General features: G+C 38.1%; 1 protein-coding gene across 1 annotated transcript in view; it reads left to right on the forward strand.

Moving 5' to 3' along the window:
* The window catches only part of PLA2R1 (phospholipase A2 receptor 1), a 123594-nt gene that overhangs the window by 38379 nt on the left and 60198 nt on the right, over window positions 1-25017 (forward strand). The window contains 6 exon segments of the mRNA XM_020903727.2: window positions 2838-2951; window positions 3438-3581; window positions 7595-7789; window positions 8916-9073; window positions 12025-12123; window positions 16157-16269. Coding sequence (XP_020759386.2) covers window positions 2838-2951; window positions 3438-3581; window positions 7595-7789; window positions 8916-9073; window positions 12025-12123; window positions 16157-16269 — 823 coding nt within the window.

The raw sequence follows: 25017 nt of genomic DNA on the forward strand, positions 1-25017 counted from the left end.
TTTATTTTTTTATCACTATTGAAAACCATCCATGCACATACCTTTGGCATAGATCCCCAATTATTTCTCTGTAAGTTTTTAGTAGTGGATTCACTAGGTGGAAGGGGAAGAACATTTTAAGGCTTTTGAAAGTCATTATTACCTTCCAGAAGAATGGTAACAGATGCGTGAACAGTATGTATCAGCCGCTTTCCCCACAGTCATGCAGAAGTGGGAAATTATCATTGAAACTCAATTTGAGTGAGTCATATTGCAGGAAAACACCCATTTCCAATATCAATGTTAGCCTTTAATGGTATTCATAGAAAACGCTATGTACTATTTATGAATTGTAATTGTTATCTATTTCAATTACTGGAATATCTAATAAGAGGGTTTGGATTTACTCATCAGACTTGAATACAGATGAAATAAATATGTCAGAGACTTTGATTTAAATACCACAATTTTATGATTAGATTTTGGAGATTGTTTGGAAAAACAGAAATCTTTTCATAAAGATGGAAACTTGTTTTGACTAAGGTATTTTTTTAATGATGAGAATAGTCTACTGTTTGTAGACTGTAGTCTGCAAACTACAAAATAGTCTACTGTTGTTAATTGCTGATGAACATTAGCCATGTTACAAGGAATTATCCATGCTGCCACAAACGCCAAGAAATAGCCAAAGAAATTTAAATTTGAATTTATTATTATAGAATTGTGAGCCCATTTACTTGTGAAGCTAAATAGACTATTTTTTTACTTTTAAACACAGCTTATAAGTTACACAATGATTTTCTATGTATTGTTAGAACAGAGAGGTTATTCAAAATAACTCTAAGATAAGAATAATTAATACTTAAATATTTTAAGTAGGTTACTTGAAAGCATCACTTGGCACTTGCCCCAATATGAAATGTGGACATTTCTCCATCTTATCAATCCATCTTCCATTTTCCCTCTTGTTATGATGACACCAGATAGATGATTTAATCAAATGGTAGTCTTCCCAGGTGGCTCAGTGGTAAAGAATCCGCCTGCAAAGCAGGAGACTCAGGTTTAATCCTTGAGTTGGGATGATCCCTTGGAGAAGAAAATGGCAACCCACTCCAGTATTTTTGCCTAGGAAATCCCATGAACAGAGGAGCCTGGCGGGCTATTGTCCACGGGGTAGCAAAGAGTCAGACATGACTTAGCAACTAAACAACAGCAACAACAAAGCTTTTGGAAGGACTGACCAAATAGACATTATGAAGAGACTCATGTTTATGCCACATAATCTTGGAAGGGCAGGGCCCATGAATGTTATGCTGTTCAGTGATTTAGGGGATCCCCAAATTATAAAACACCGTTTTCTCTTTCCTTAAAGGTTTAGGTTCTTCTAGTTTTCCACTGTTGTGTTGAGATGCCCTATCACAGAAGGCTCTGGAGCCTTGTGATGTGAATGCACTATCTTTTGCAACCTGGGTGACCATGCAATTGATCATCCCAACTGAGACTCTTTTGAGAGTAAAAGGGGCTGCCATTAATACTTATTCTGGAACTACCAGCATAAGCCATGAATTTTCCAGGCAAACTGGGACAGTCACCCTATTTATAACTCTTATCTGTCAGGGTCTCAGTCTCAGGCAGGGTCCCTGCATCTGGCTCAGAAGAAATTGAGTTCTGAAGCAGATGAATCATAAGGGATCAATGCCCTCCTTTATAGATGAAAAGATTAAATGGCAACATTTAAAAATGTTGCACAATTAGTTACTTTCACTAAAGCCTTTGACACTAGTTTTTTTACCCCAGATTTTATAGCACAAGTAGCACGTATTTATTCTAGAATAATTTTTAAAGTTCACATACACAGAAAAATCAAAGAAAACTTTCCTCTAATTCTATAATTTTGATAACCATATTTTTCTACACAAGCATGTCAATGCACATGTTTCTATGTAGCATTTACAACAAAAATGGCATTGAATTAAAAAGGAGGAACTGTGGCACAGTAGTTAGGAGCAGAGGCCACAGGGTCAGCCTGCCAGGAGACGCTCTCCCACCTCCAGCTGAAGAAGCATTTGCACAGCTCATGGCCCGACCTGTTGATTGCTCTGGATACCCTGGCCCCTAGGACGATGCTCTCCTCTTGGCCAGACAGCTCCCACTCCTTAACGGGGGAGCCACCTCCCTGCTTGCTTCAGCATACCTTAAATTTGAAGACTTGCCTCCCAACACTAGTAATACTTAATCTGCTTTCCTCTCCCTTGCCAGATTCCTAAAAGACAAAAAAGGTCCCCTAAATTGTTCAATTTTTTAACTGTGAAATGTTTCAAGAGTGGAAAAATTATGTCTCTGTGCACACATACCCATTATACAGATATAACAGCATTTCTTCCTATTCCTTTTGTTCAGGCCTGAGGCGGCCTCAGCGTACTAGAGTCCTGAGCCTCCAGACTGAGGGCCCCAGACACACATGGCAAAAGAAGGAAGACAGAGGGGCACTTTCTAGGACTGGCCCTGGGCACTTTCTCCTTCACGCTGTAGAACCCTCAAGTGCCTGAGTTCACACAAGTCGGATGGTCTCAAATTTGTAACCATGAACTCGATGGATTGATGACCGCTGAGAGGCAGCATTCCTGGGTGCCTAGATTAAGCACTTCACAGCTGCTTCAGTGAGCCTTTAGGAAACCGCCGTGTTTCTTAGGCTGGCTTTTTTTACTCTGAAACACCAGGGTGGGGTTTAGTAGCACTCAAACCCCTTTCTAACACTGATGGAGTTAATTTATGAATCCATGCTCCAGGAATAGGAAAACAAGAAATAAGTGTAATGTTAATTTTGTTTTTGAAACTCCGTATTTCTCTTATTTCAGAGCACTTGGGCAGTGAAGCAGTGGAAGTATGGATGGGTCTGAATCAGCTGGATGAAGATGCTGGCTGGCAGTGGTCTGATAGAACACCACTCAACTATCTGAACTGGAACCCAGGTACCTGCAGCGTTTTGCATACCTCTGACTGAGGGACTCACCCCACAGCCTAAATAGCAATATTTCCCATGTACATATACAACACGTTATTGTGAAAGTGGCTTATAAGTGTTTTTTAAAGCCTGATTGAATTTCTATAAGGCATGCTTTTCTGAACAAGAAATGGAGGCCAAGAAGGTAAGCCATTTAGCCAAGGTTTCAGAAGGATTTGGGTCAAAGCCAAGATTCTAGTCAGTTGTTTTAAAAATAGCAACAGATTGAAAAATCTCTCTCTACCCTAAAACAATAAAATCAGCTGTTTCTATCTTTGGGAAATCATCTCATTGTCATGCCTAGACTTCAACTGCAAAATCATAAATATACTATCTTACAGAATTACTACATATGCCAAAGAGAAAGTTTGTCTCCTTGATGCTAAAACTACATTTCAGTATATATTAAACTGCTTTTGCTTCTAACAGTAAGTACACAAACATTGTGTTTCAGAAATAAATTTTGAGCCATTTGTTGAATATCACTGTGGAACATTTAATGCATTTATGCCAAAGGCCTGGAAAAGTCGGGATTGTGAGTCTACCTTGCCCTACGTGTGTAAAAAATATCTAAATCCCACTGATCATGGACTAGCTGGTAAGTGTTTCTATGTTGTTTTTATGAGTTGTTTGCTTGTCCTCTCAATATATTCAAACTCCTCTATTTTTTGCTAATAATTTATAATTTAAACTTAGCTAAAACTAGTCTTTATACAAATAAAAATGTGTAATGAGATAAGATCTGTTATTCCCAAGGCACCATGAATTTAACAAATGCATTTAGGTTTTTACTAAAAACTAAAGCATTCTAACCTAAGTATAGAAAATATCTTCTCCCTCTCTTTTTAAAAAATTGGCATTCTTACTCATTCTGCTTAGAAAAACAAGATATGCTTCCTTTTCTATTCTAGTTGAGTTTTATTTATGATTACCCTAGAAATTAAACTTATAAATTACAAAATAGTTTTATAAAATTCTTTACTTCATTGGTGTCCTATCATACTCTGTATCTCTTATTAGTAATATTTTCTCCTCAAAATAACAAACAAAACTTTTAGGTGTACCTAAGACTTAAATACCACATAATTACAATCTAGTACCTGAACCCCAATTACTTCCACTCTTGAGATCTATTACTTCTTTTTAATTTTATGGAATTAATGTCTTAACTCAGTAAGTAGAGATAAAAATATAGCCATTTTTAAAAGAATCATTACCAGCATAATTAGAAACAATTCTTTAAAAAAAATTTTTTTTTGTATTTAGAAACAACAGTTCTTTTTCAGATTCTTTTCCATTATAGGTCATGACAAAATACTGAATATAGTTCCCTGTTTTATATAGTAGGTCCTTGTTCTTTATCTATTTTATATATAGTAGTATGTATCTGTTAATCCCAAATTTCTAATTTATCCCATCTTTCCCCTTTAGTAATCATAAGTTTGTTTACAATGTCTGTGAATCTATTGTCAATAAGTTCATTTGTACCATTTTTTTAGGTTCCACATATAAGTGATATCACATGATATTTGTCTGTGCCTGACTTACCTCACTTAGTATGAAATTTCTAGGTCCATCCATGTTGCCACAAATGGCATTATTTCATTCATTTTTATGGCTGAATAGTATTCCATTATATATATATATATATATATATATTCCATCATCATATATATATATATATATATACACACATACCACGTCTTCTTTATCCACTCATCTGTTGATGGACATTTAGGTTTCTTCCATGTCCTGGCTATTGTAAATAGTGCTGCTATGAACATTGGGAATATTCAGGAATTAATAAGGACCAGAGGATTCCTGACAGATCCAAAACAGCACACAGGAAGCCTCCTGTTAAATGCTTCCTGACAGTAGTTCTATTTTTAGTTTTGTAAGGAATCTCCACAATGTTCTCCATAGTGGCTGCACCATTTACATTCCCACCAACAGTGTAGAAGGGTTCCCTCTTCTCTGCACCTCCTTACAATTAAGCTTTAACTTTTATTTTCCTTTAAGTAGCTAAATCTAAAGATATTATGGTTCACCAGCCCAGGTTGGATGCATGAGACAAGTGCTCAGGCCTGGTGCACTGGGAAGACCCAGAGGGATCGGGTGGAGAGGGAGGTGGGAGGGGGGACCGGGATGGGGAATACATGTATATCCATGGCTAATTCATTTCAATGTATAACAAAAACTACTGTAATGATGTAAAGTAATTAGCCTCCAACTAATAAAAATAAATGGAAAAAAAAAAAGATATTATGGAATATGGGGGTGGGTAGAAGAAGCACTTCATCATTTTTTTCTCTAGATTTTTTTCATTATGTCAAAAATGTGTTGACATTGCTCTGGCTATTATCATCCTGTCCCTCCCTTTTTTCCTTTCATTTTCTTGCCTCAATTTCTTCTACCTTGATTTTTTTTTTTCTTATGCCCTCCTGCACATCCTCCTGCTATCCTTCTTTTCTTCTATTTTATTTGCTGTCCTGATCTATTAATTGAGGTCAGAAGACCAGAAATAATGACAGTTAGGCTAAGTTTGTTTGGATTATTTGGTGCTGTTTCAGGTCCAACAAATACTTTTGATGATCACATCCAGTATCTTCAGACTGTGTATCCAAGGTCCCCAGGTTCCTTACTTGTCTCCACCTTTGCATCAATCAGAGAAGTTCCCATGTTATCTTTTTATCTTAGTTTTAGAGTGAAATTTAGGTTCATTTTTTAAAGGGGTTCTGTGATTATGTTTTTAGGTTGATACTGATCTACCTAAATGTTCTAACATTCTTCCACTGTGATTCTAATCTCTGTTAGAGACCTAGAAGCAATTTTCAAAGAATGTCTTGTTTCCTAAATTAGTAGTGCAGTTGTTTCTAAGTTAGTGCTGAAGGGAGGCACCCAGTTGTAGGTAATGTGAAGTGAAAGTCATTCAGTCGTGTCCAACTCTTTGCAACCCCATGGACTATACAGTCCATGGAATTCTCCAGGCCAGACTACTGCAGTGCATAGCCTTCCTTTTCTCCAGGGTGTCTTCCCAACCCAGGGATCGAATCCAGGTCTCCCGCATTGCAGGCAGATTCTTTACCTGCTGAGCCGCAAAGGAAGCAGTTGTAGGTAATAAAATAAAGTAAAAATGCTGTCATCAGCCTGGGGCAAGCTCCTGGAACAAGACAGTCAAAATGCGCACATACATAGCTGCCTTCCCTGCCAGTGTCAAAGCATCGTGGCATTGTTCTCCTGTAAGTCGAACCCAGAGTCCATCTGAGCCCAGAGAGACCCCAGAGGCCCTCAGACTGACCCTCAAAATGAAAGCTATTATCTCCGCTCTAGAGAAAATGGCCAGAGAATTTTGAATTCTTTTCAGCTGAGAATAAATATCTATCCCCGCACCTAATACTGTGTATAAAATCCTTTAAAAACAATTTAAGTTGTGTTTCATAATACTCCTCTTTCAGTGTAAAAAGACTTAAATGGCAGCTCCAACTGCTAAATTTTATATATTTTTAAATTTAGTTAATTTATTTTTTATTGAAGGATAATTGCTTTACAGAAGTTTGTTGATTTCTGTCAAACCTCAGCATGAATCAGCCATAGATATACATATATCCACTCCCTTTTGAACCTCCCTCCCATCTCCCTCCCCACCCCACCCTGCTAGGTTGGTACAGAGCCCCCGCGTGAGTTTCCTGAGCCAGACAGCAAATTCTCCTTGGCTTTCTATTTTACATATGGTAATAGAAGTTTCCATGTTACTCCTTCTATACATCTCACCCTCTCTTCCCCTCTCCCCATGTCCATAAGCCTGTTCTCTATGTCTGTTTCTCCATTGCTGCCCTATAAATAAATTCTTCAGTACCGTTTTTCTAGATTGCATATACGTGCATTCAGTTCAGTTCAGTTCAGTTGCTCAGTCGTGTCCGACTCTTCATGACCCCATGAATCACAGCATACCAGGCCTCCCTGTCCATCACCAACTCCCAGAGTTTACCCAAACTCATGTCCATTGAGTCGGTGATGCCATCCAGCCATCTTATCCTCTGTCGTCCCCTTCTCCTCCTGCCCCCAATCCCTCCCAGCATCAGGGTCTTTTCCAATGAGTCAACTCTTTGCATGATGTGGCCAAAGCAATGGAGTTTTAGCTTCAGCATCAGTCCTCCCAATGAATACCCAGGACTGATCTCCTTTAGGATACATGCATTAGAATATGATATTTATCATACAACCTAAGCGAGAGTCAGGGTATTTTGACTCTCGCTTAGGTTGTATGATCTTACGAAGTCTCCTTAAGCTCTTTGGGCCTTAGCTCATCTGGAAAATAAAGCACTGAGATCCATTAGACCCTAGTTCTAGATCACAGTTGGGATCCCTTTGTGCCTTAGCTCATCTGGAAAATAAAGCACTGAGATCCATTAGACCCTAGTTCTAGATCACAGTGGGATCCCTCTCAAGTCTGAAGACCTAGAATGATATAGTTTATATGTCATTGTATCATATGCTTCTGTTTTTCAAGTTTAAAAAATAATCCCATATTGATGGTGATTTATATTGTGGGCAATAAGTAATGTTAAAATAATTGTGGAAAGTGACATTGTTTTTTGTTGGTTCAAAAAGAAAATGATGCTTGGAAATATTATGCTACACACTGTGAGCCTGGCTGGAATCCCCACAATCGTAATTGCTATAAGCTTGAGAAAGAAAAAAAGACCTGGAATGAGGCTTTGCAGTCTTGCCAGTCCAACAACAGTGCATTAATAGACATAACTTCGTTAGCAGAATTGGAGTTTCTTGTAACCCTCCTTGGAGATGGTGAGTGCCAAGTGTCTTTGGTTTAAGAGGTATATACATAGTAACTCTCTTTATGAGTAAAGTTGACAAGAAATTAAACTATTTTAAAGTGATTCTTTATGGCACATACATCTGAAATTCCTGAATAATATCCAGGCATGCAAATTCATTGAATTTTTACAAAATACATATTAATAAACTTTGTAATATCTCATATATGCCAGATAAATTTGATGATTGGGGGTTTTGGGTGTTCTTTAAAGAGAAAAGGTAATTTCCTGAAACTTCTAATTAAAAAAACTTGAACCTGTAACTTAGTATAATGGGTACTAGACAGCAGTAATGTGCTGTGGCCATGTAATCCAAGCAATAAAGGAAGTTCCTAACAAAATCATTGAAATCATTGACTTCAAGTAAATTTTTTTAGTGGAAAGAATCCTCAGCATCTACTGTATGGCCCTTTTAATGTTAGGTTTTAGTTTGGAGTGAAAACCAAACTCCTTCTGTCATTGTTGCTTACTCTTTGCACTGGGATTGAAAGAATCCTGTGGCTGCCTCCATCTCAACAAATCACCGGGACACTCTCCCAGCCACCAATGGTCTTTTCAACCCACCTAGACTGGAAAGCTTTATTTTATTTACTTTTCCAGACACCCCATTTCTCCCATTTAATGCTTTTAAGAATTTCTGCTCGTTTTTTTTTTTTTTTTCCTGGTCAAAAGGAAAAAAAAACTAAAGCTAGACATTATTAAAAGTTTTGTTTTTTTTTAAGTGTCTTTTCTTAATCAACCTTCCCATTTTCTCTTTTTAGAGGTAGAAGAAAAACCAGACTTTTCAGACTTACTTTCACACTGTAGCACAAACTAACTAGTGTCCCAGGAATCTGACTAGCTTAAGCTTTGTCTTTGCACTGACTTTTGCTGTGACTCTGCCTCACTCATAAACCTATACTGAGCAGATCTGGATAGATTCAGGGGAGAAAAGTTTAAGCAGGTGTTTTATACCAAAGCTTTAAACAGGTTTCATTCCATGAAGAAACAAAGGAGCAATCACATGCAAAGTGGTATATATTGGTAACTGCCCCTCTGTATTACTGCCTTTGCAGATACTAGGATTCTTGTAAGTAATTTATGTTAATCTCTTGCAGAAAATGCATCAGAAACATGGATTGGTTTGAGCAGCCATAAAATTCCCGTTTCCTTTGAATGGTCTAATGGCTCCTCGGTCACCTTTACTAATTGGCACACACTTGAGCCCCACATTTTTCCAAATAGAAGCCAGTTGTGTGTCTCAGCAGAGCAATCTGTAAGTTGATTCGTTGTTCAATGCTCGCTTCGCTGAACTTGTATTGAGAGCCACCTGGGCCAGGACGTGGGCTGTGGCAGAGACTAAGACAGACACAACGCCTCCTCCGCATGGGGCTTCCACACTAGGCAGTAGATCACAAACGCAGTGCAAACACGTGGTGGTTATAGTTGTGGTGGTCGCTCTGAGGACATAGGTTCAAGATAATGAGAAGTTTGGGTTGGGACAGCTTCTTCAGACAGGACAGTCAATGAAAGTTCTCTGAAGAGGTGACATTTAACACAGGACCTGAAGAACAAAAAAGTCTCTTGAAGAGCAGGAGAACATTTCAGGCAGAGGACCCCAAAGGCAGACCAAGGCTTGCCTTGTCTGATAATCGAAACAGAGACCTGGGTAGTACGGCGGTATGAATGGTGAAAAGGGGTAGGAGATGGAGCAGGAAGAAGGAGAGAATGTGAGGCTTATAGGCCTGGGATAGGAACAACTAAAGGGCTTCATGGAGATGAAGGCATGATCTGATTTACATTTTAAGAGTAACTGTGGCTGCTCCACAGAGAACTGATTGGTGGTTTAGTCGCTAAGTCATGTCCGATTCTTGCAACCCCCTGGACTGTAGCCTGCCAGATTCCTCTGTCCATGGGGTTCTCCAGGCAAGAATATTAGAGTGGGTTTCCATTTCCTTCTCCAAGAGATCTTCCTGACCCAGGGATTGAACCCAGGTCTCCTGCACTGCAGTTTCTATACCGACTGAGCTACCAGGGAAGCCCCAGAGAAATGATCAGAGAAAGATAAAATAGAAGAAAAAAGACTGGTTTGGAGGTTCTTCCTGTGATTGAATTAGGGTAGTGAATGTGGAGACAAGAAGACAGATTCAGGGATCCTCTGTAAGACAGGAATTGTTGCTAAAATAGATGCAGAGGTGAGAGAGAGGTAGGTTTTTGGCTTGAGCACCCACTGTTTCGGTGGATGGTACCACCATTGACCACCCAGGTGAAGATGAAGGGAGGAACCTGGGAGCCAGGAAATTACTCTGATTGTTTTTAATCTCCATTATCTTCTTAACATAAAAGGACTTCAACAATGTGTGTAACCTCTTTGAAAATTGTGAATTGATGGAAAATCTTGCTCTTTTCCTCAACATGAATGAAATGGTCCCAGTAACCTTAACATCACACTTACCTTTACTCTAGTCTCATTTATCTAAAACCTCTGATTATACAGAATTCATTTAATCTCAAGCTATTTGAAGGTGTTTTTCAAAGTATGTTTAGAATAGACTTAATCTCTTTGAACAGAAGGCTGCTGAACTCACTGGTGGAGTTTTAGGAGGTAACTGGGATCTGAGCAGTTTATTAAATGTTACTTAAGTAGCTTGACAAAGTGACTGTGCCAGCCAAACTTGGGAAATGCCTAAGCACTTATTCTTATGACACATTCCATTGTTGTAGCTTTCAAGGCTGTCACAAATACATGCAGTTACAATGACAGTGCTCAGGCAGTGTTTCAAGGTCACACTTGGTGGAGGCAATGACCTCTCTAAATGTTTGTCTTGGGTCTAACTCTCCTGAAAGCCACTATAGTATCTGAGGTTTTATTGGTTTATTAGTTTTGATATAATTAAAGGTGACCTTAATTTCCTGTTGACATTCTCCTTTTTCATTTGACAGACGTGAGTATTCCACTTAGCATATTCACAGAACAGGAGCCAATTTGGACAGAGAAATTATTCTTAAGAGAGAAAAGATAGGTACTAACATCACTGGATGTGTCAGGACCATGCTGCAGTAAGTGTGGTATTTTGTGGCCCCCTCTTAGCAACTCAGTAGCTGCTAAAATATAGACAGATAAAAAGTAACATTCATTTCTTTGAAGTTGAGCTCAGTATGAATGTAATTATTATAATTAACTAGTTACCTAAACATGGTTGATAGCTCAATTTGAATCTGAGAGCCTAGGAAACAATCCATTCATCTGTCCATGCAGTAGTTATTAAGCAATTCCAGTGTGCCTGACACCATCTTAGAACTGAATGGTTTGCTGGAGATTCGGTGGGAATGAGCTACAAAGCTGCTCTTATGGGTTAAGGTGTCACCCTCCTACATGGTATGTTTCTGAGGGTCATGGAAGAGCTGTCTATTCACCTAAATCCTTGCATGCCTGAGACACTAAAATTTCAACTCTGTGGTTTTAGTCTAAAGGTCTGATTGGTGTTAAAATAAAAAATCTCTTGATAGGATAAAATTTTAATCAGTTAACAGTTATTGTATTTCATTATTAATGAAGGATATGAGAACAGCCTTCAGTAGAACTAAGAAAAGACATGCAGGCAGCAGCCTATTATTAAAAGAGGAAATGGAGTGGGGCTTTGGAAAATTTGTGAAGAGTGTTGGGGGTTGAACATCAAGTTCAGCTATGATAATGTTATCTAAAGTGATTCATGGTGCCTTCCAGGCATTTCCCCAGCATCAGGGAAGCCCCAGAGCATTCAGTTTAACACCTAGAAGTGACTGAAGAGAAGCAGCAGCATTATCACTTGGTCAGGGAGATAGTTTCATCCAAGTGGTTCTCAAAGTGTGGCCCCCAGACCAGCAGCATCAATATCACCTAAAAACTTGTTAGAAATGCAAATTCTCAGGTCTCACCTAACTTACTGAATGAGACACATGGATCCCAATCATCTGTGTTTTAATAACCCAGGTAATTTTGGTGAACACAAAAGACTGAGAATCGCTACCTATCCCATCTTTAAAAAAAAAAACAAAAAACTGAGATCAGCTTAATGTAAAAGCCAAACCTCCCTCTCATATGTCAGGAATCAACCCGAGATCCTAACACATCATGCCATTCTGAAACACACATTATTAATCATATTTTAATCCAAAATAATTAACGCTGACTATCATCATCAGTAATGGAGTGCATTCATTCATGCTGTATCATTTTCCCCCTAGGAGGGACACTGGAAAGTCAAAAATTGCGAAGAAACACTTTTTTACCTTTGTAAGAAAGCAGGCCATGTCCTTGCTGACAGTGAATCAGGCTGTCAAAAGGTAAGAGCTGTGAACACTGCAGGGACTTCATAACTAGAATGATTTATCCACCATCACATTAAAGTGAATCTCTTTTTCCTGCCTTGGCTCCCTTTTTCTTCTTTGCCCTCTCTCCCTTCCTTCCTGCTTTCCTTCCCTCCGTTTTTTCTGAATGGGTTATTGCAACAAATCAGACAATTATCAGCTAGAACCACTCAAAAGATTTACAGCTCTATGAAGGATTGTCTTAGCATCCTCTTCCAACCAAAACAAGTTTTCTTTTGAGATAAGAAATGGAGATGATCTTGTCATACCATGTTTACAAACAATGCTGTCACGCGATGCCCTGTCTCACACGTGGCTTTCATTGTCTCCCAATGAAGACTATCAGAGTGAAAGCAAAAGCATTCCTTTAAGTCAGAATGACCTTCTGCACTCAGAGTCCCGCCTTCTTTTTCACTTTTCTTAAATTTGAATAATTGAATAAAATACAATAACAAAGAGAAATGTATGTTTGCAATATATTATCACAATATTATACATCACATATTATTAAAATATATTATTTACTATAAAAATATAATATTCATAAATATCACAAATATATTTATTAATAAATATTAACATAGTTATTAATATATAATAGAATACATTTATTATTATTTATGTGTGTGCTCAGTCGTGTCCAACTTTTTGCAATCCCATGCTCGCCAGCCTCCTCTGTCCATGAGATTCTCCAGGCAAGAATACCGGAGTGAGTTTCCTACTCAAGGGGATCTTCCCAACCCAGGGATCAAACCCATGTCTCTTGTGTGTCCTGTATTGGCAGGTGTGTTCTTTAACACGTGCCACTTGGGAAGCACCCCATACATTATTTAGAAAAAAGATAAAAATACTTTATTATTTTAAGTAATAAACTATTTTTGGTATTTGAACTATTTTCAGTACTTACAAAATAAAAACATACTTAATGCTTTAGGTTTAAACTTTAAAGACAGAAAATAAATGTTCTATTTTAAATTTCTTAAAGTACATTCAATATTCTGTAGTAAGGTACCAAAAATTTGCCTATCAGTGTCCTTAGCACATGTGTTCTCTCTGTGTGTGTCTCTGTATCTCTCTCTCTCTCTCTCACATGCACACACACCTAAAAATTCTGAATTTAACTATTGGAGATTTTTATTCTGTGAATCTCAAAATGTTCACAAGTCTGTTTCTTATGCAGTTCTCTTCTAATTATTTTCTCTTCTAATCCAATTCCGATTAAATGATGACCCATCTCTCTAGAAACTGCATTTGATTCATTAATCAATGTATAAGTATATTAATCACTTTTCATACATTAGCTGAACAACACATGTGCCATGGCTGACATGTGACCAAACATTTATCCTAATGACTATAATTCCTGAATTAGTTATAGCTGATCTCTAATCTGTATCTGACTAGAAATATTGAAAAAAATCTGTTTTACAGTGGCTTTCAAGGCAATTCAACTGTTTAATTTGTGTTGAAAGAGTAATTAACTTCTTACCCAGCGAAACAATTGATGTTCTATTTAAATTTTCATACACTGCTTTCCTCTTTCTGACCAGCATTACCAATATTTAAGGATTCTGAGTTCAGAGCCAGTTTTTTAATTTTATGGCAAAATTTAATTAATTTCTTTATGCACCTACCTACAAATATAGTTTTGAAAGTTCTTTTCTTTTAGCTAATTGCTTTAATGCAATTCTCTCAACAGTCTGCACATGCAAAAATCACTCATAAAATAAGTCTTGATAATTTCATAGCAGAATTTTAACAAGATTTTTATTCCCATCTGAGTTACTTTTAGGGGATTTGATAGTAAGAGCAATTGTTTCAGTATTGTCACCATCATCATTCCATTTAAAATGAAATGCCACCTCATGGACAAAGGATATTCACAAATACAATCAATTATTCTTCCCACTTTCACTGTGTGGACATAGGCTTGTGGCAAAGAGTCTTTGTTTTTCTGGTTATTATGCCACATTCCCGCCCCCCCCCCCTCCCATTTTTCTTAGAGCCTGTTCAGTTCTTGGTTGTGTTTTGGTTTGTTTATTTTGCCAAGCAGCCTATGATCTAAAAACCACTAATGAATAAGGAGTACTTTGTCAGAAAGGTCAAATTGTCAGCCCTCCTCCTCCTGTCCTTCCAAATACAAAAGCAGCCTAACCTCCCTGCCCCCATGGAGTGATCCATGGAGGGGTCCTGGCTGATGCTGTCAATTACTCACACGGATCAGACTGAGAAGTTCAGGGAATGAGTTCTGAGCACATCCTGGCCGGCTGGATGTGGCACTGCTGTGTGATCCATGCCTCATTTGATAATGTTTTGAACTAAAATAGCTTATTTCTAAAGTAAGATTTTTCCCTCATTTAATGCAAGATCGAGACCTTTACTGAGTAGTATAGCAGAAATCATTTTATATATGGTTAATATCTGGCAAGCATTAGTATGACACAAAATGAAGTGTATTTTTAAACCGGTGAATACATAAAAATAGATTGATAGAAGGGATGTGATTTTATAATACTGGAAGAAAAAGAACTAAAATAGCTTGGTTTAAATATAGAAGACTAATGAATCTGTGTCTCCTGTATCATATGCTTTTAAAGAATAAGCCACCCTTCTTTACTCCCAGGACTGAGCCATACACATTTATCATTTTTGTCTAGGTGACAAAGCTTTTTTGCTTTCTCTGTAAATGATTGATTTAGGAATAATCTTCACCAAAAAAAGTATTTTAGCCACTATCTATTTGGAAGCTTGGTGACTCAGTTAAGACCATCCTGGATCGCACCAAAATTAGATTTGAAACCAGTTTATCCATTAGTCTGACTTTATTTGAGTCCCTAATCTCAGTGAATCTCCGTAGGATAACATGAAATAAGCAATATGCAAGAAACTTGGAAAAAAAAATACAGTACCCTCTTAGCTGGATCATATGTCCTCTTTGCTCATACTGAGCTCCTGGCTCTTTTCTAGGGTTTCTGCTGACAGTGTCTTCCTTTGATTCTCAGAACAACTCCATGGATACTATTATTATCCCTCTTTACAGAGGGAAAACTGAGACATGGAGAGATTAAATAAGGCCACATGGTGGTGGAACCAGAATTCAAATCTATGCCTTTTGTACTCAAGGCCAACACCTCCGACTTTTACCATGCTGCAGGAAATAATCACATGAAATTCTATAAGTCTGAACAGACTGTGTGTGTGTGTGTGCGCGCGCGCGTGTGTGTGTGTGTGTGTGTGTGTGTGTGTGTGTGTTTGAGAGAGAGATCTCGCGTGAACATCTTTTTATTTCCATTTAAGGTTTTGGGCATAAAGATTTTATTTTTTTTTTTTTTTTTTTTTATTTTTTTTTTTTTAAATTTTTATTAGTTGGAGGCTAATTACTTTACATCATTACAGTAGTTTTTGTTATACATTGATATGAATTAGCCATGGATTTACATGTATTCCTCATCCCAGTCCCCCCTCCCACCTCCCTCTCCACCCGATCCCTCTGGGTCTTCCCAGTGCACCAGGCCCGAGCACTTGTCTCATGTACCCAACCTGAGCTGGTTATCCGTTTCACCCTAGATAATACACATGTTTCAATGCTGTTCTCCTGAAACATCCCACCCTCGCCTTCTCCCAGAGTCCACAAGTCTGTTCCATACATCTGAGTCTCTTTTTCTGTTTTGCATATAGGGTTATCGTTACCATCTTTCTAAAGTCCATATATATGTGTTAGTATACTGTAATGGTCTTTATCTTTCTGGCTTACTTCGCTCTGTATAATGGGCTCCAGTTTCATCCATCTCATTAATCAGTTCATTAGGCTTTAAGAATTAAATAATGTAGAAGTGGCTGTAGCTAATGGCATTACCATTAGAAAAATATCAAAGACATCAAGACAAATATTCAAGTCTTAAGTTTTGAGTGGGTCAGAGGAAAAAGAGGTAAATGAGAATACACTGGAAAATATTTTACTATTCAACTAAATCAGCTGTGTCCTTAATTTTCCTTTTCTTTGTTTAAGGGATGGGAGAGACATGGTAAATTCTGTTACAAAATCGACACCGTCCTTCGAAGCTTTGACCATGCCTCCAGTGGTTACTACTGTCCTCCTGCACTTATAACCATTACAAGCAGGTAAAATTGAAATTTTCTATCAGAAACATACTGCTTTTTTGACATAAGGGCTCTTGGAATGATAAAATGTAACCATAATCAGTAACTTGTGAAAATCTAAAATGTACCATGAAATAGAATATTAAATTATTTAAATTATTGATTTAGATTAATTTAAACCATACAATGTTATTCTTAAATTGATTTTTGAGGAACAAATAGTAATAAATCTTTCCATGAAGATTTATTATCTAGCTTTGTTAATATATTCAGTTGTATGTATATTTTATCTAAGTGCCTATAATAGGCAAGAAATATGTTATTTAAATATGAAGTTTTTTTTTAACGTAATGTATTATCATGTGGGTTTTTTTTTAAATAACAAAAGTAAGTAAAACTAGAGCGGATTTTCAAATGCTTCTCCTTTGCCTCTCTGGTCTGTGTTTGTTTAGATTTAGATTTCTCTGTGCACAGATGTCTTCTCCACACAGAGACACTGTGCCCTTTTCACACTCCATACAATTTGCAACATGCTGTAGATGAGTAGCAGGGGATAAAAGTACCAACATCAGAAGTGACCTCAGTGTCACTATCAATGCCAGGAGGACAGTGAGAGCTGGGAGACTGACTCCTCCAGGCAGAAGATAGAAGCAAGGCAGAACTCTTCAGTGGTTCCACGGGAAACTGTACCCACCAAGCTAGTTACTTGATTTTCTACCGAGGTCATTGCCTTTAAAAATATCCGTTGAAGACCAGAAAACAGAACAACTGATGTTCTGGTTTTATCTAGAGATCCTTTATATGCAGGTCTAAACTGTACAAGGAATTCTAGGTGCTTTCTCTGTTCACCCCACATGGGAAGTCAACATTCAAAGCCATCAGTATTTTTTTCTTTTCTTTCGTTATATATTTATTTATTTATTTGACTGCACTGGGTCTTAGCTGCAGCATGTGGGATCTAGTTTCCTGATTAGGGATCAAACCCAGGCCCCCTGCATTGACAGCACAGTCTTAGCTACTGGACCACCAGGGAAGTCCTTTCTCCTCTCATCTCTTACCTTCTTTCCCAGTCTTCCCTCCAAACAACTCACAAGAGTACAGACACACACACACACACACACACACACACACACACACACACACACGAGTAGATTGACAGCATTTGGCAAAATAAATTGCCTGATGAAACACTTGATACTCAGGAGACCCTTTTATGGGGTACAGCATCACCTCTGATGTATCTCAGTGTTGTTTTTAGTTCTGCTTTTCTCCTTCCCAGAATAGCTACCAAGGCAGAACGAAGTCTTTATCCTTAGCCTTGTGCAATCCACCCATAAGTTCATGAGAGCGCCTTGGGCTGAAAGTCCTCCATCCAGTAAGTCAGCACTGGGCTTTATTTAGGAGCTTGACCAATGAAGTTATGCTCTTTCAATAATTATAATTAAATATGTTTTTCACTGAAGAAAAAGGTCTAATCATTTCACCTGTTCTTATATCTTATTCTTCCATTCTTGTGTCTATCACACAACCTGACACTGTGTTAATTACTTTTCATATGTTATCTGACCATGCAAAAAGTCAACAGTCAAGAGTTTATTAGGAAATTACTTATTGACTATTTATATTGTGAGAAGCATCATATTAAACACCAGCATGCTATACAAAAAATAAGCAAAAATAAAAGGCACCACTTGCAGGCCAGCAGCTAAAGAGTTTGAACATAGATGCCTGAAACAAGTGAAGAAAGTGAAGTAACACAATAAATGGATAAACTCAAGGTGACGTTACCGATAACTCACAGTGCCAAAGTAACCCAAGTAAGGCAGGAAATCTGTTAGAATTCTAACACTTCATTTTGAATTGAACCCTTTGGGGACCTCATGCAAATGGCAGAAAGTATCTGGGGAAAAAAACATACTCTGTTTCATGTTCTCCAAATCTGGATACAGGAGTTTGCTGTGAATACTATAAATTTTTTCTTTGATAAACTGTATTCAATAGCCAAAGCTAATCTATAGTTCAACCATAGAGCAGATCCAGATTTGGATACATTTGTTTTCATCCCCTTCTTGACCTCTTAGGCCCCTCCGGTGACCTTTTGCTGGCATGCTGCTCAGTCACCAGTCAACCCCTTGATGTACTACATGTTAATTCCAATGAGCCAGCCCTCCCAGTAGTGTATGTGCATGTACCCTGCCCTGCAGACATGTCTATATCCAAAGCAGTGACTCCAACATGGGACATGGGAGTTGAGGAAAGGAAGGGAGGGTCTCGTGCTCTTGATTTTTATTCACTCAGACCTTATCAATTAAGAAATGAAGACCCACACCGCACCATTCTCTAGTGTTGTTGTACTGAGTCTTCATTGCTAGTGGGCTTTCTCTAGCTGCAGAGAGCTGGGGTTACTCTCTAGTTGCTGGGGTGTGCTCTCGGGCTCTGGAGCGCTGGCTCAGTAGTGGTGATGCACGGGCTTAGTTCCCTGCGGCATGTGGGATATTCCCCGGTCAGGGATCGAACTTTGTGTCTCCTGCACTGGAACACAGATTCTTATCCACTGAACCACCAGGGAAGTTCACCATACTGTTCTTTGAATAACAATAAGCTTTTGAATATTTTCCAACAGCATGTTTTGTCTGAGAAGGTTGGGCAGTAGATGGACTGTCTCCTCCGATCCCAGAGTATCCACTAGCAGCCTGGGTAATCATTTTCTTCCATTACTGATTTCCTGTTTGAGTTAAGACACTCCTGTCACTCACCGGTACCCAAGCTTGTAGTTGCTAATTGATTTTCCACTCTTCTGCACAACTGAATGACAGATTTGATGGGCACAATTAGAACCACCTGCTACAAATTACGTATTTCTTTTGTTATCGGGCAACTGCTCCTGGCTTAGGACTTTTAACACTTTGTAGAATAGAGAGGGGAAGAAAAATGAATCCTTACTGCTGAATAACAGAATTTTATTTGGTTGCTGTTACAAAACTTTTTGAGGCCTGGCCACTTTGCTCTCAGACAGACCACAGATGCAAAACTTGAGTTCCAAAGTTACCTTGGATAATTGTCTAAATGCATATATATCTAAACCTTTAATCCATCAGCCATGGAATATTTGTACAAAATAATCCAAAACACATTCAATTTTGAGAATTTTGCCCAAAGTGAGAAATGCTGCCATATCTCATTTCTCCTAAATTTAAATATGCATTATTTACAAGCATTTTCACAGTCCTGCCATATTCTTGCAACCACAACACCCTCCAAACACTTTTACAGTTACCTTTTGTGTGTGGCAAAATATACATAATATAAAGCTTTATCAATTTAACCATTTTAAGTGTATGGTTCAGTGGCATTAAGTACATTCATTTTATTACACAATCATCACCACCATCCAGCTCCAGAATACTTTTCATCTTCCCAAACTGAAATTTTGAATTCACTAGACACTAACTTCCCATCTCCCCTATCCCCAGCCTTTAGCAAACACCATTCTACTTTCTGTCTCTATGAAGTTGACTGCTCTAGTTAGCTCATAACTGGAATCACACAGTAGTTGTCCGGTTGTGTCTGGTTTATTTCATTTAGCCTAATGTCCCCTGTTGTTGTTTAGTTGCTAAGTTGTGTCTGACTTAGCAACCCCATGGACTGTAGCCCACCAGGCTCCTCTGTCCATGGGATTTCCCAGACAAAGATAGGAGTGGGTTGACATTTCCTTCTCCGGGGCATCTTCTCAACTCAGGGATCGAACCCACATCTTCTGCATTGCTGGCAGATTCTTAACTGCTGAGTCACCAGGGAAACCCATAATGGCTTCTAGGTAGCTCCATATTATAGCATGTGTCAGAATTTTTTTCTTTTTGAAGGCTGAAAAACATTCTATAATATGTATATTCTACATTTTGTTTGCACATCTGACCACTGATAGAAAAGAGATGCTTCTATTTTTGACTACTGTCAAAAACGCTGCTGTGAATATGGATGTCCAAGTATCGTGCAAGTCTCTGCTTTCAATTACTTTGGGTGATACACCCAGAAGTGGAACTTCTGGATCATATAATAATTCTATGTTTAAGTTTTTGAGGAATACCCATACTGTTTTCCATGGGAGCTACATTTTACATTCCCACCAGCAATGGACAAGAATTCCAGTTCCTCTACATCCTAACAAAAACTTGTTATTTTCTGTTTTTACATAATAGTCATCCTAATGAGTGTGAAGTAGTATCTCATTGTGGTTTTGATTTGCATTTTCCTAATGATTAGTGATGCTGAGCATCTTTTCATGTGCTTATTGACAGTTTATATCTCCTTTGGAGAAATGTCTATTCAAGTCTTTTATTCATTTTTTAATTAGAGTGTTTGTTTTATGTCATTTATTTGTAGTTCTTTATATACTCTGGATATTAATTGCTTATCAGATACATAATTTGAAAATACTTTCTCCTATTTGTGGGTTGCCTTTTACTCTGTTGAATTGTCCTTTCATGTGCAAAAGTTTAAATTTTGATTAAGTCCAGTTTATTCTTTCTTATTTAGCAGCCTGTGCTTTTTAGTGTTTTTACCCAAAAACTTACTGCTATACTCACTGTCATGAAAAAATGTCCCCTATGTTTTCTTCTAAGAATTTTACAGTTTTAGCTCATATGTTTAGTTCTTTGAGCCACTATGTAAATGGTGTAGGCTGAGTCCAACTACATTATTTTGTAGGTGGATACCTACTTTTCCTAAAATACTGTCCTTTCCTCAATGAATGGTCTTGGCAACCTTGTGAAAAATCATTTGACCATATATGCAATGGTTTATTTCTGGATGCTCTATTCTGTTCCATTGCTCTATATGTCTGTCTTTATGCCAGTATCACACTGTTTTGATTACTGTACTTTTTAGTAAGTTTTGAAATCAAGACGTATAAGGTCTCCAACTTTGTTCTTCTTTTTCATGTTTGTTTTTGCTATTTGAAGAGACTGTGTTTGAGATTCTGTGTGAATTATAAGATGGATTTTCTATTTCTATAAAAAATAAATCAGGATTTTGACAGGGATTGCATTTAATCTATAGGTCACCTTGGGTAGGATGGCCATTTTAACAATAAGTCTTCCAAACCATGAAGATAGAATGTCTTTCCATTTATTTGTGTCTTCTTTAATTTTATCATTTTCAGTGTACAAGTCTTTTGCCTCCTTAGTCAAGTTCATTCCCAAGTGTTTTATTATTTTTGATGCTATTATAAATGGAATTGTTCTCCTTTTCAGATTTTTCACTGTTTGTATCAATAAATAAAAATGCAACTGATTTTTTGTGTGTTGACTTTGTATCCTGCAACTTGCTGAATTCATTGATTAATTCTAACAGTTTTCTTTTTGGTAGAATGCAGTTAAATTTCTTTCTAAAAACACACTTTGGTGACCACTTTTAAAATTACACAATAGAAACATCCTCATTGCGTTTTTTAATTAAAATTTAATGTTTAGCACCAGGAACAACAGATTCTTCTCAAGGTGATGGAAAGTCAAGATGTACCTTTTTTTTTCTTATTTACATTAGAAATAAACATTTGATTTCTTGCCTTCTCAAGGGGTTGATGGTGAAATTTCATTCTGATTTTAAGAAGTATTTGCCTACAAAACTTGATTTTATAATTAGGTATATACATAAGCAAAATATTTTATCATTGTCTTTCTAAAGAATAACAATTTTTACTTTACTGAATACTCTAAAGATAACTAGTTTCAAAAAATATAAAAATATTTCCATGTGTTTTTTTTTCTTAAATCATAATATTTGAGTTAACCTCAGTGAAACCAGATAAAAAGTCCAAATATAATGAATTCCTGGAATATTCTCAAATGAAGAATTCTAAAACAAAGGGCCAGAAAAGACTTTAAAAGGTCATCTGCTCTATTACCTAAAGCTGGAGTTTTCACAACCTTGTAAGTGTTTGAAACCAAATAGTGAGTGATAAAGAATGTAAAATGATCTCTGTTTCTTTATCAGTTGGAAACAGACACTCGAGACTGCATGCTATTTTCCAGGGTTAATTTCTTAGAGTACATGGTTTAGAAAAAAGATATAGTTGCTGAATTTCCCTATTAACAATCCCATTTTCTAAATTGGACCAGAAAACTAGATTCCTGTTTTTATCTGAAGGTTACGGTGGCTCAGATGGTGAAGAATCTACCTGCAATGCAGCAGACCCGGCTTCGATCCCTAGGTCACTTCTGGTTCTTCCACAGCCTTACCTGGCCCCAGTCTTAGCACCATGGATTCTGGAAGCAGGAATAAAGACAGAGGCTCGGCTGATAAATGGAGCCTCTTTGGACCAAGATCCCTCCAGAAGTCTGATTCAGGAGGTTTTGCCATCTAAGCCTACAAAGGAGCCCAGAAGCCTTCTCTGATGGAAGTGATACGTGCACAAGCCACCCAAAGGGTCGAGGAGCCAGCACCTTTCAAGCCGCCCAAGATGGATATCCCAGAGATAGAAGGGACAAAACAGCTGCCACGGGCCCACAGTCCCCGGGACTTGAATGTTCTCACACTCACTGGCTTCCAGAGCTTTCCGTTCTGGGGACTCTGCGTCGAGGGTATCAGTCCAGCTCCCTTTTACCTTGGCCCTTCCCTGGTGGCTCAGATAGTAAAAGCGTCTGCCTACATTGTGGGAGACCCGGGTTCGATCCCTGGGTCAGGAGGATCCCCTGTAGAAGGAAATGGCAACCCACTCCAGTACTCTTGCCTGGAAAATCCCATGGATGGAGGAGCCTGAGGCTACAGTCCATGGGGTCGCAAAGAGTCGGACATGACTGAGCAACTTCACTTTCATTTTCATGGTGGCTCAGATGGTGAAGAATCTAAGTGCAATGCAGGTGACCTGGGTTCAATACATGGGTTGGGAAGATCCCCTGGAGAAGGGAAAGGCTACCCACTCCAGTATTCTTGACTGGAGAATTCCATGGTTAGAGGAGCCTGGAGGGCCACAGTCCATGGGGTCGCGAAGAGCCAGACACAACTGAGCAAATAACACTACCATAGGATTTAATATATGAGTATTATATGTAACTGCTTAAATGGTATATCTGCCAACTTAAAAAGCAAGTTTGTATTGCTTTGAGCAATGATAAATTGTTGTAAAATAGCGAATCAGAGTAGACTAAATGAATCTAAAACAGGGGACAAACGTAAAGTGTTGTCATGAATAATGATACCAGAGGCCAAGCTGGCAGACAGCACTCTCTCTCTCTCTCCATTATCTGATAAATGCCACAGTACAAGGTAATAGAAGAAGCAGCAATTCCCTGGGTTTAGAACCAGCACAGTGACTAGTGGTCCTGACCATAGCCTTCAAGGTGCAGAGCTCTGCTTGCCTCCTAGCATTGCAGTTTCAGGCACCATCTGGCATGATAATGATGCTACTCTCCCTTAGAAGGGAGAAGGAAAAACAGATCTTATGTTGTGAGAGCATGAACTACTGAAAGTCTAGGAAAAATTACAACAGCATCTACATAGTATTTACTTTTCTATACCTTCTTTTTGAAGCATATTTTATGCAAGTTTCTGCCACTACAATCTGATTTTAACAATAACTTTAATAATTTCAAATGTGTGCCTTGTAGATTATCAATAGAGTAGCTGCAGAAAATATTTACTAAAGGATATGGTTTGCAAGATGAGTGTCATGGATGCTTAATATCACTGTTGCTGGTGATGCTTATAAGGCAGTTAAAAAGTTTGCTCCTCTGTGTTCTTTTCTCTTTCCCTCCTGTTATTTCCCTTGTGGCTCCTCTAATCCTGAATGACCCCATTAACTTCACTTAGCAAGTTAAAGATGCACCGTAATGAAAAAAATCCAAAATTGGATGAAAAATTCTAATCTGCTCTCTCCTTAGGTTTACCTTGGTAATTTCATCAGGCCTTTCTTCTCCCAGTGACTTGACGGGTCTGGCCAAAAGTTACCATTGTTGGAAAGGTGTTTCTTCAAAACATTATATGTATTGAAAGTAAATTTTTCAAGATAGTTTCCAATTTAGCTTAGAATTTCAATGCTGGTTAAATTTTAATCCATGTTTCTGTCAAGTATTCATGTGGAAGCATGTATACAAATTTTCTAGATTCTGCTTTTGATGCCTTTATGGTGAGGAGGGAGCAGTGCCATCAGTCAGGGAACACTAATTCATTCAGCTGTTTGGGGAAATATAGTGGGTGTACTTCTCTGGATTAGTTCCTAGTGTTTTAAATTTATCTTCAGTGAATAAGCACATCTGAACACATTTGAATAAGCCAATGACTCCATGTGCCTGTGCACAAACTGATTTGGGAGACAAATAAGTGCTACTCCAATTTCTGTTCCATTCTTACCAGGCAAGTGTGGTGAGTGGGTGCAAGTGAACTCCATCAGCAGATGCTCATTCAGAAAAGCAGAATATCCTTCCTTCTCTCCCCACCCCCAGAGCCGGCTGCCCAGCACATGCACATTACCACGTGGTGTATGCTGTGTGGCCTAATTACACCATAGGGCACAGGCTGCACCAAGAAATGCGTTGCTAGCATTCCGGCCTTTACAAGCTACACTCTGAAGCTGGAACTGGACTCTGTTCCTTGAAAGAACTGAGCACCAACTTTGAAGGATCAAATTCTCCTCCCTCGTATATTTCTGGGAATTGCATTTATGTTTGGCATTTATTAGCAATGTTCAGGGTCTCTGAGTATTTTTCTGTCTCATATTCTAAAGAATTCATGAGAAATGCTTACTCTGGTGCCATTCTGTGCACCTCATTA

Source organism: Odocoileus virginianus, chromosome 13, assembly GCF_023699985.2.
Source record: "Odocoileus virginianus isolate 20LAN1187 ecotype Illinois chromosome 13, Ovbor_1.2, whole genome shotgun sequence".
In the NCBI taxonomy this organism is placed as follows: domain Eukaryota; kingdom Metazoa; phylum Chordata; class Mammalia; order Artiodactyla; family Cervidae; genus Odocoileus; species Odocoileus virginianus.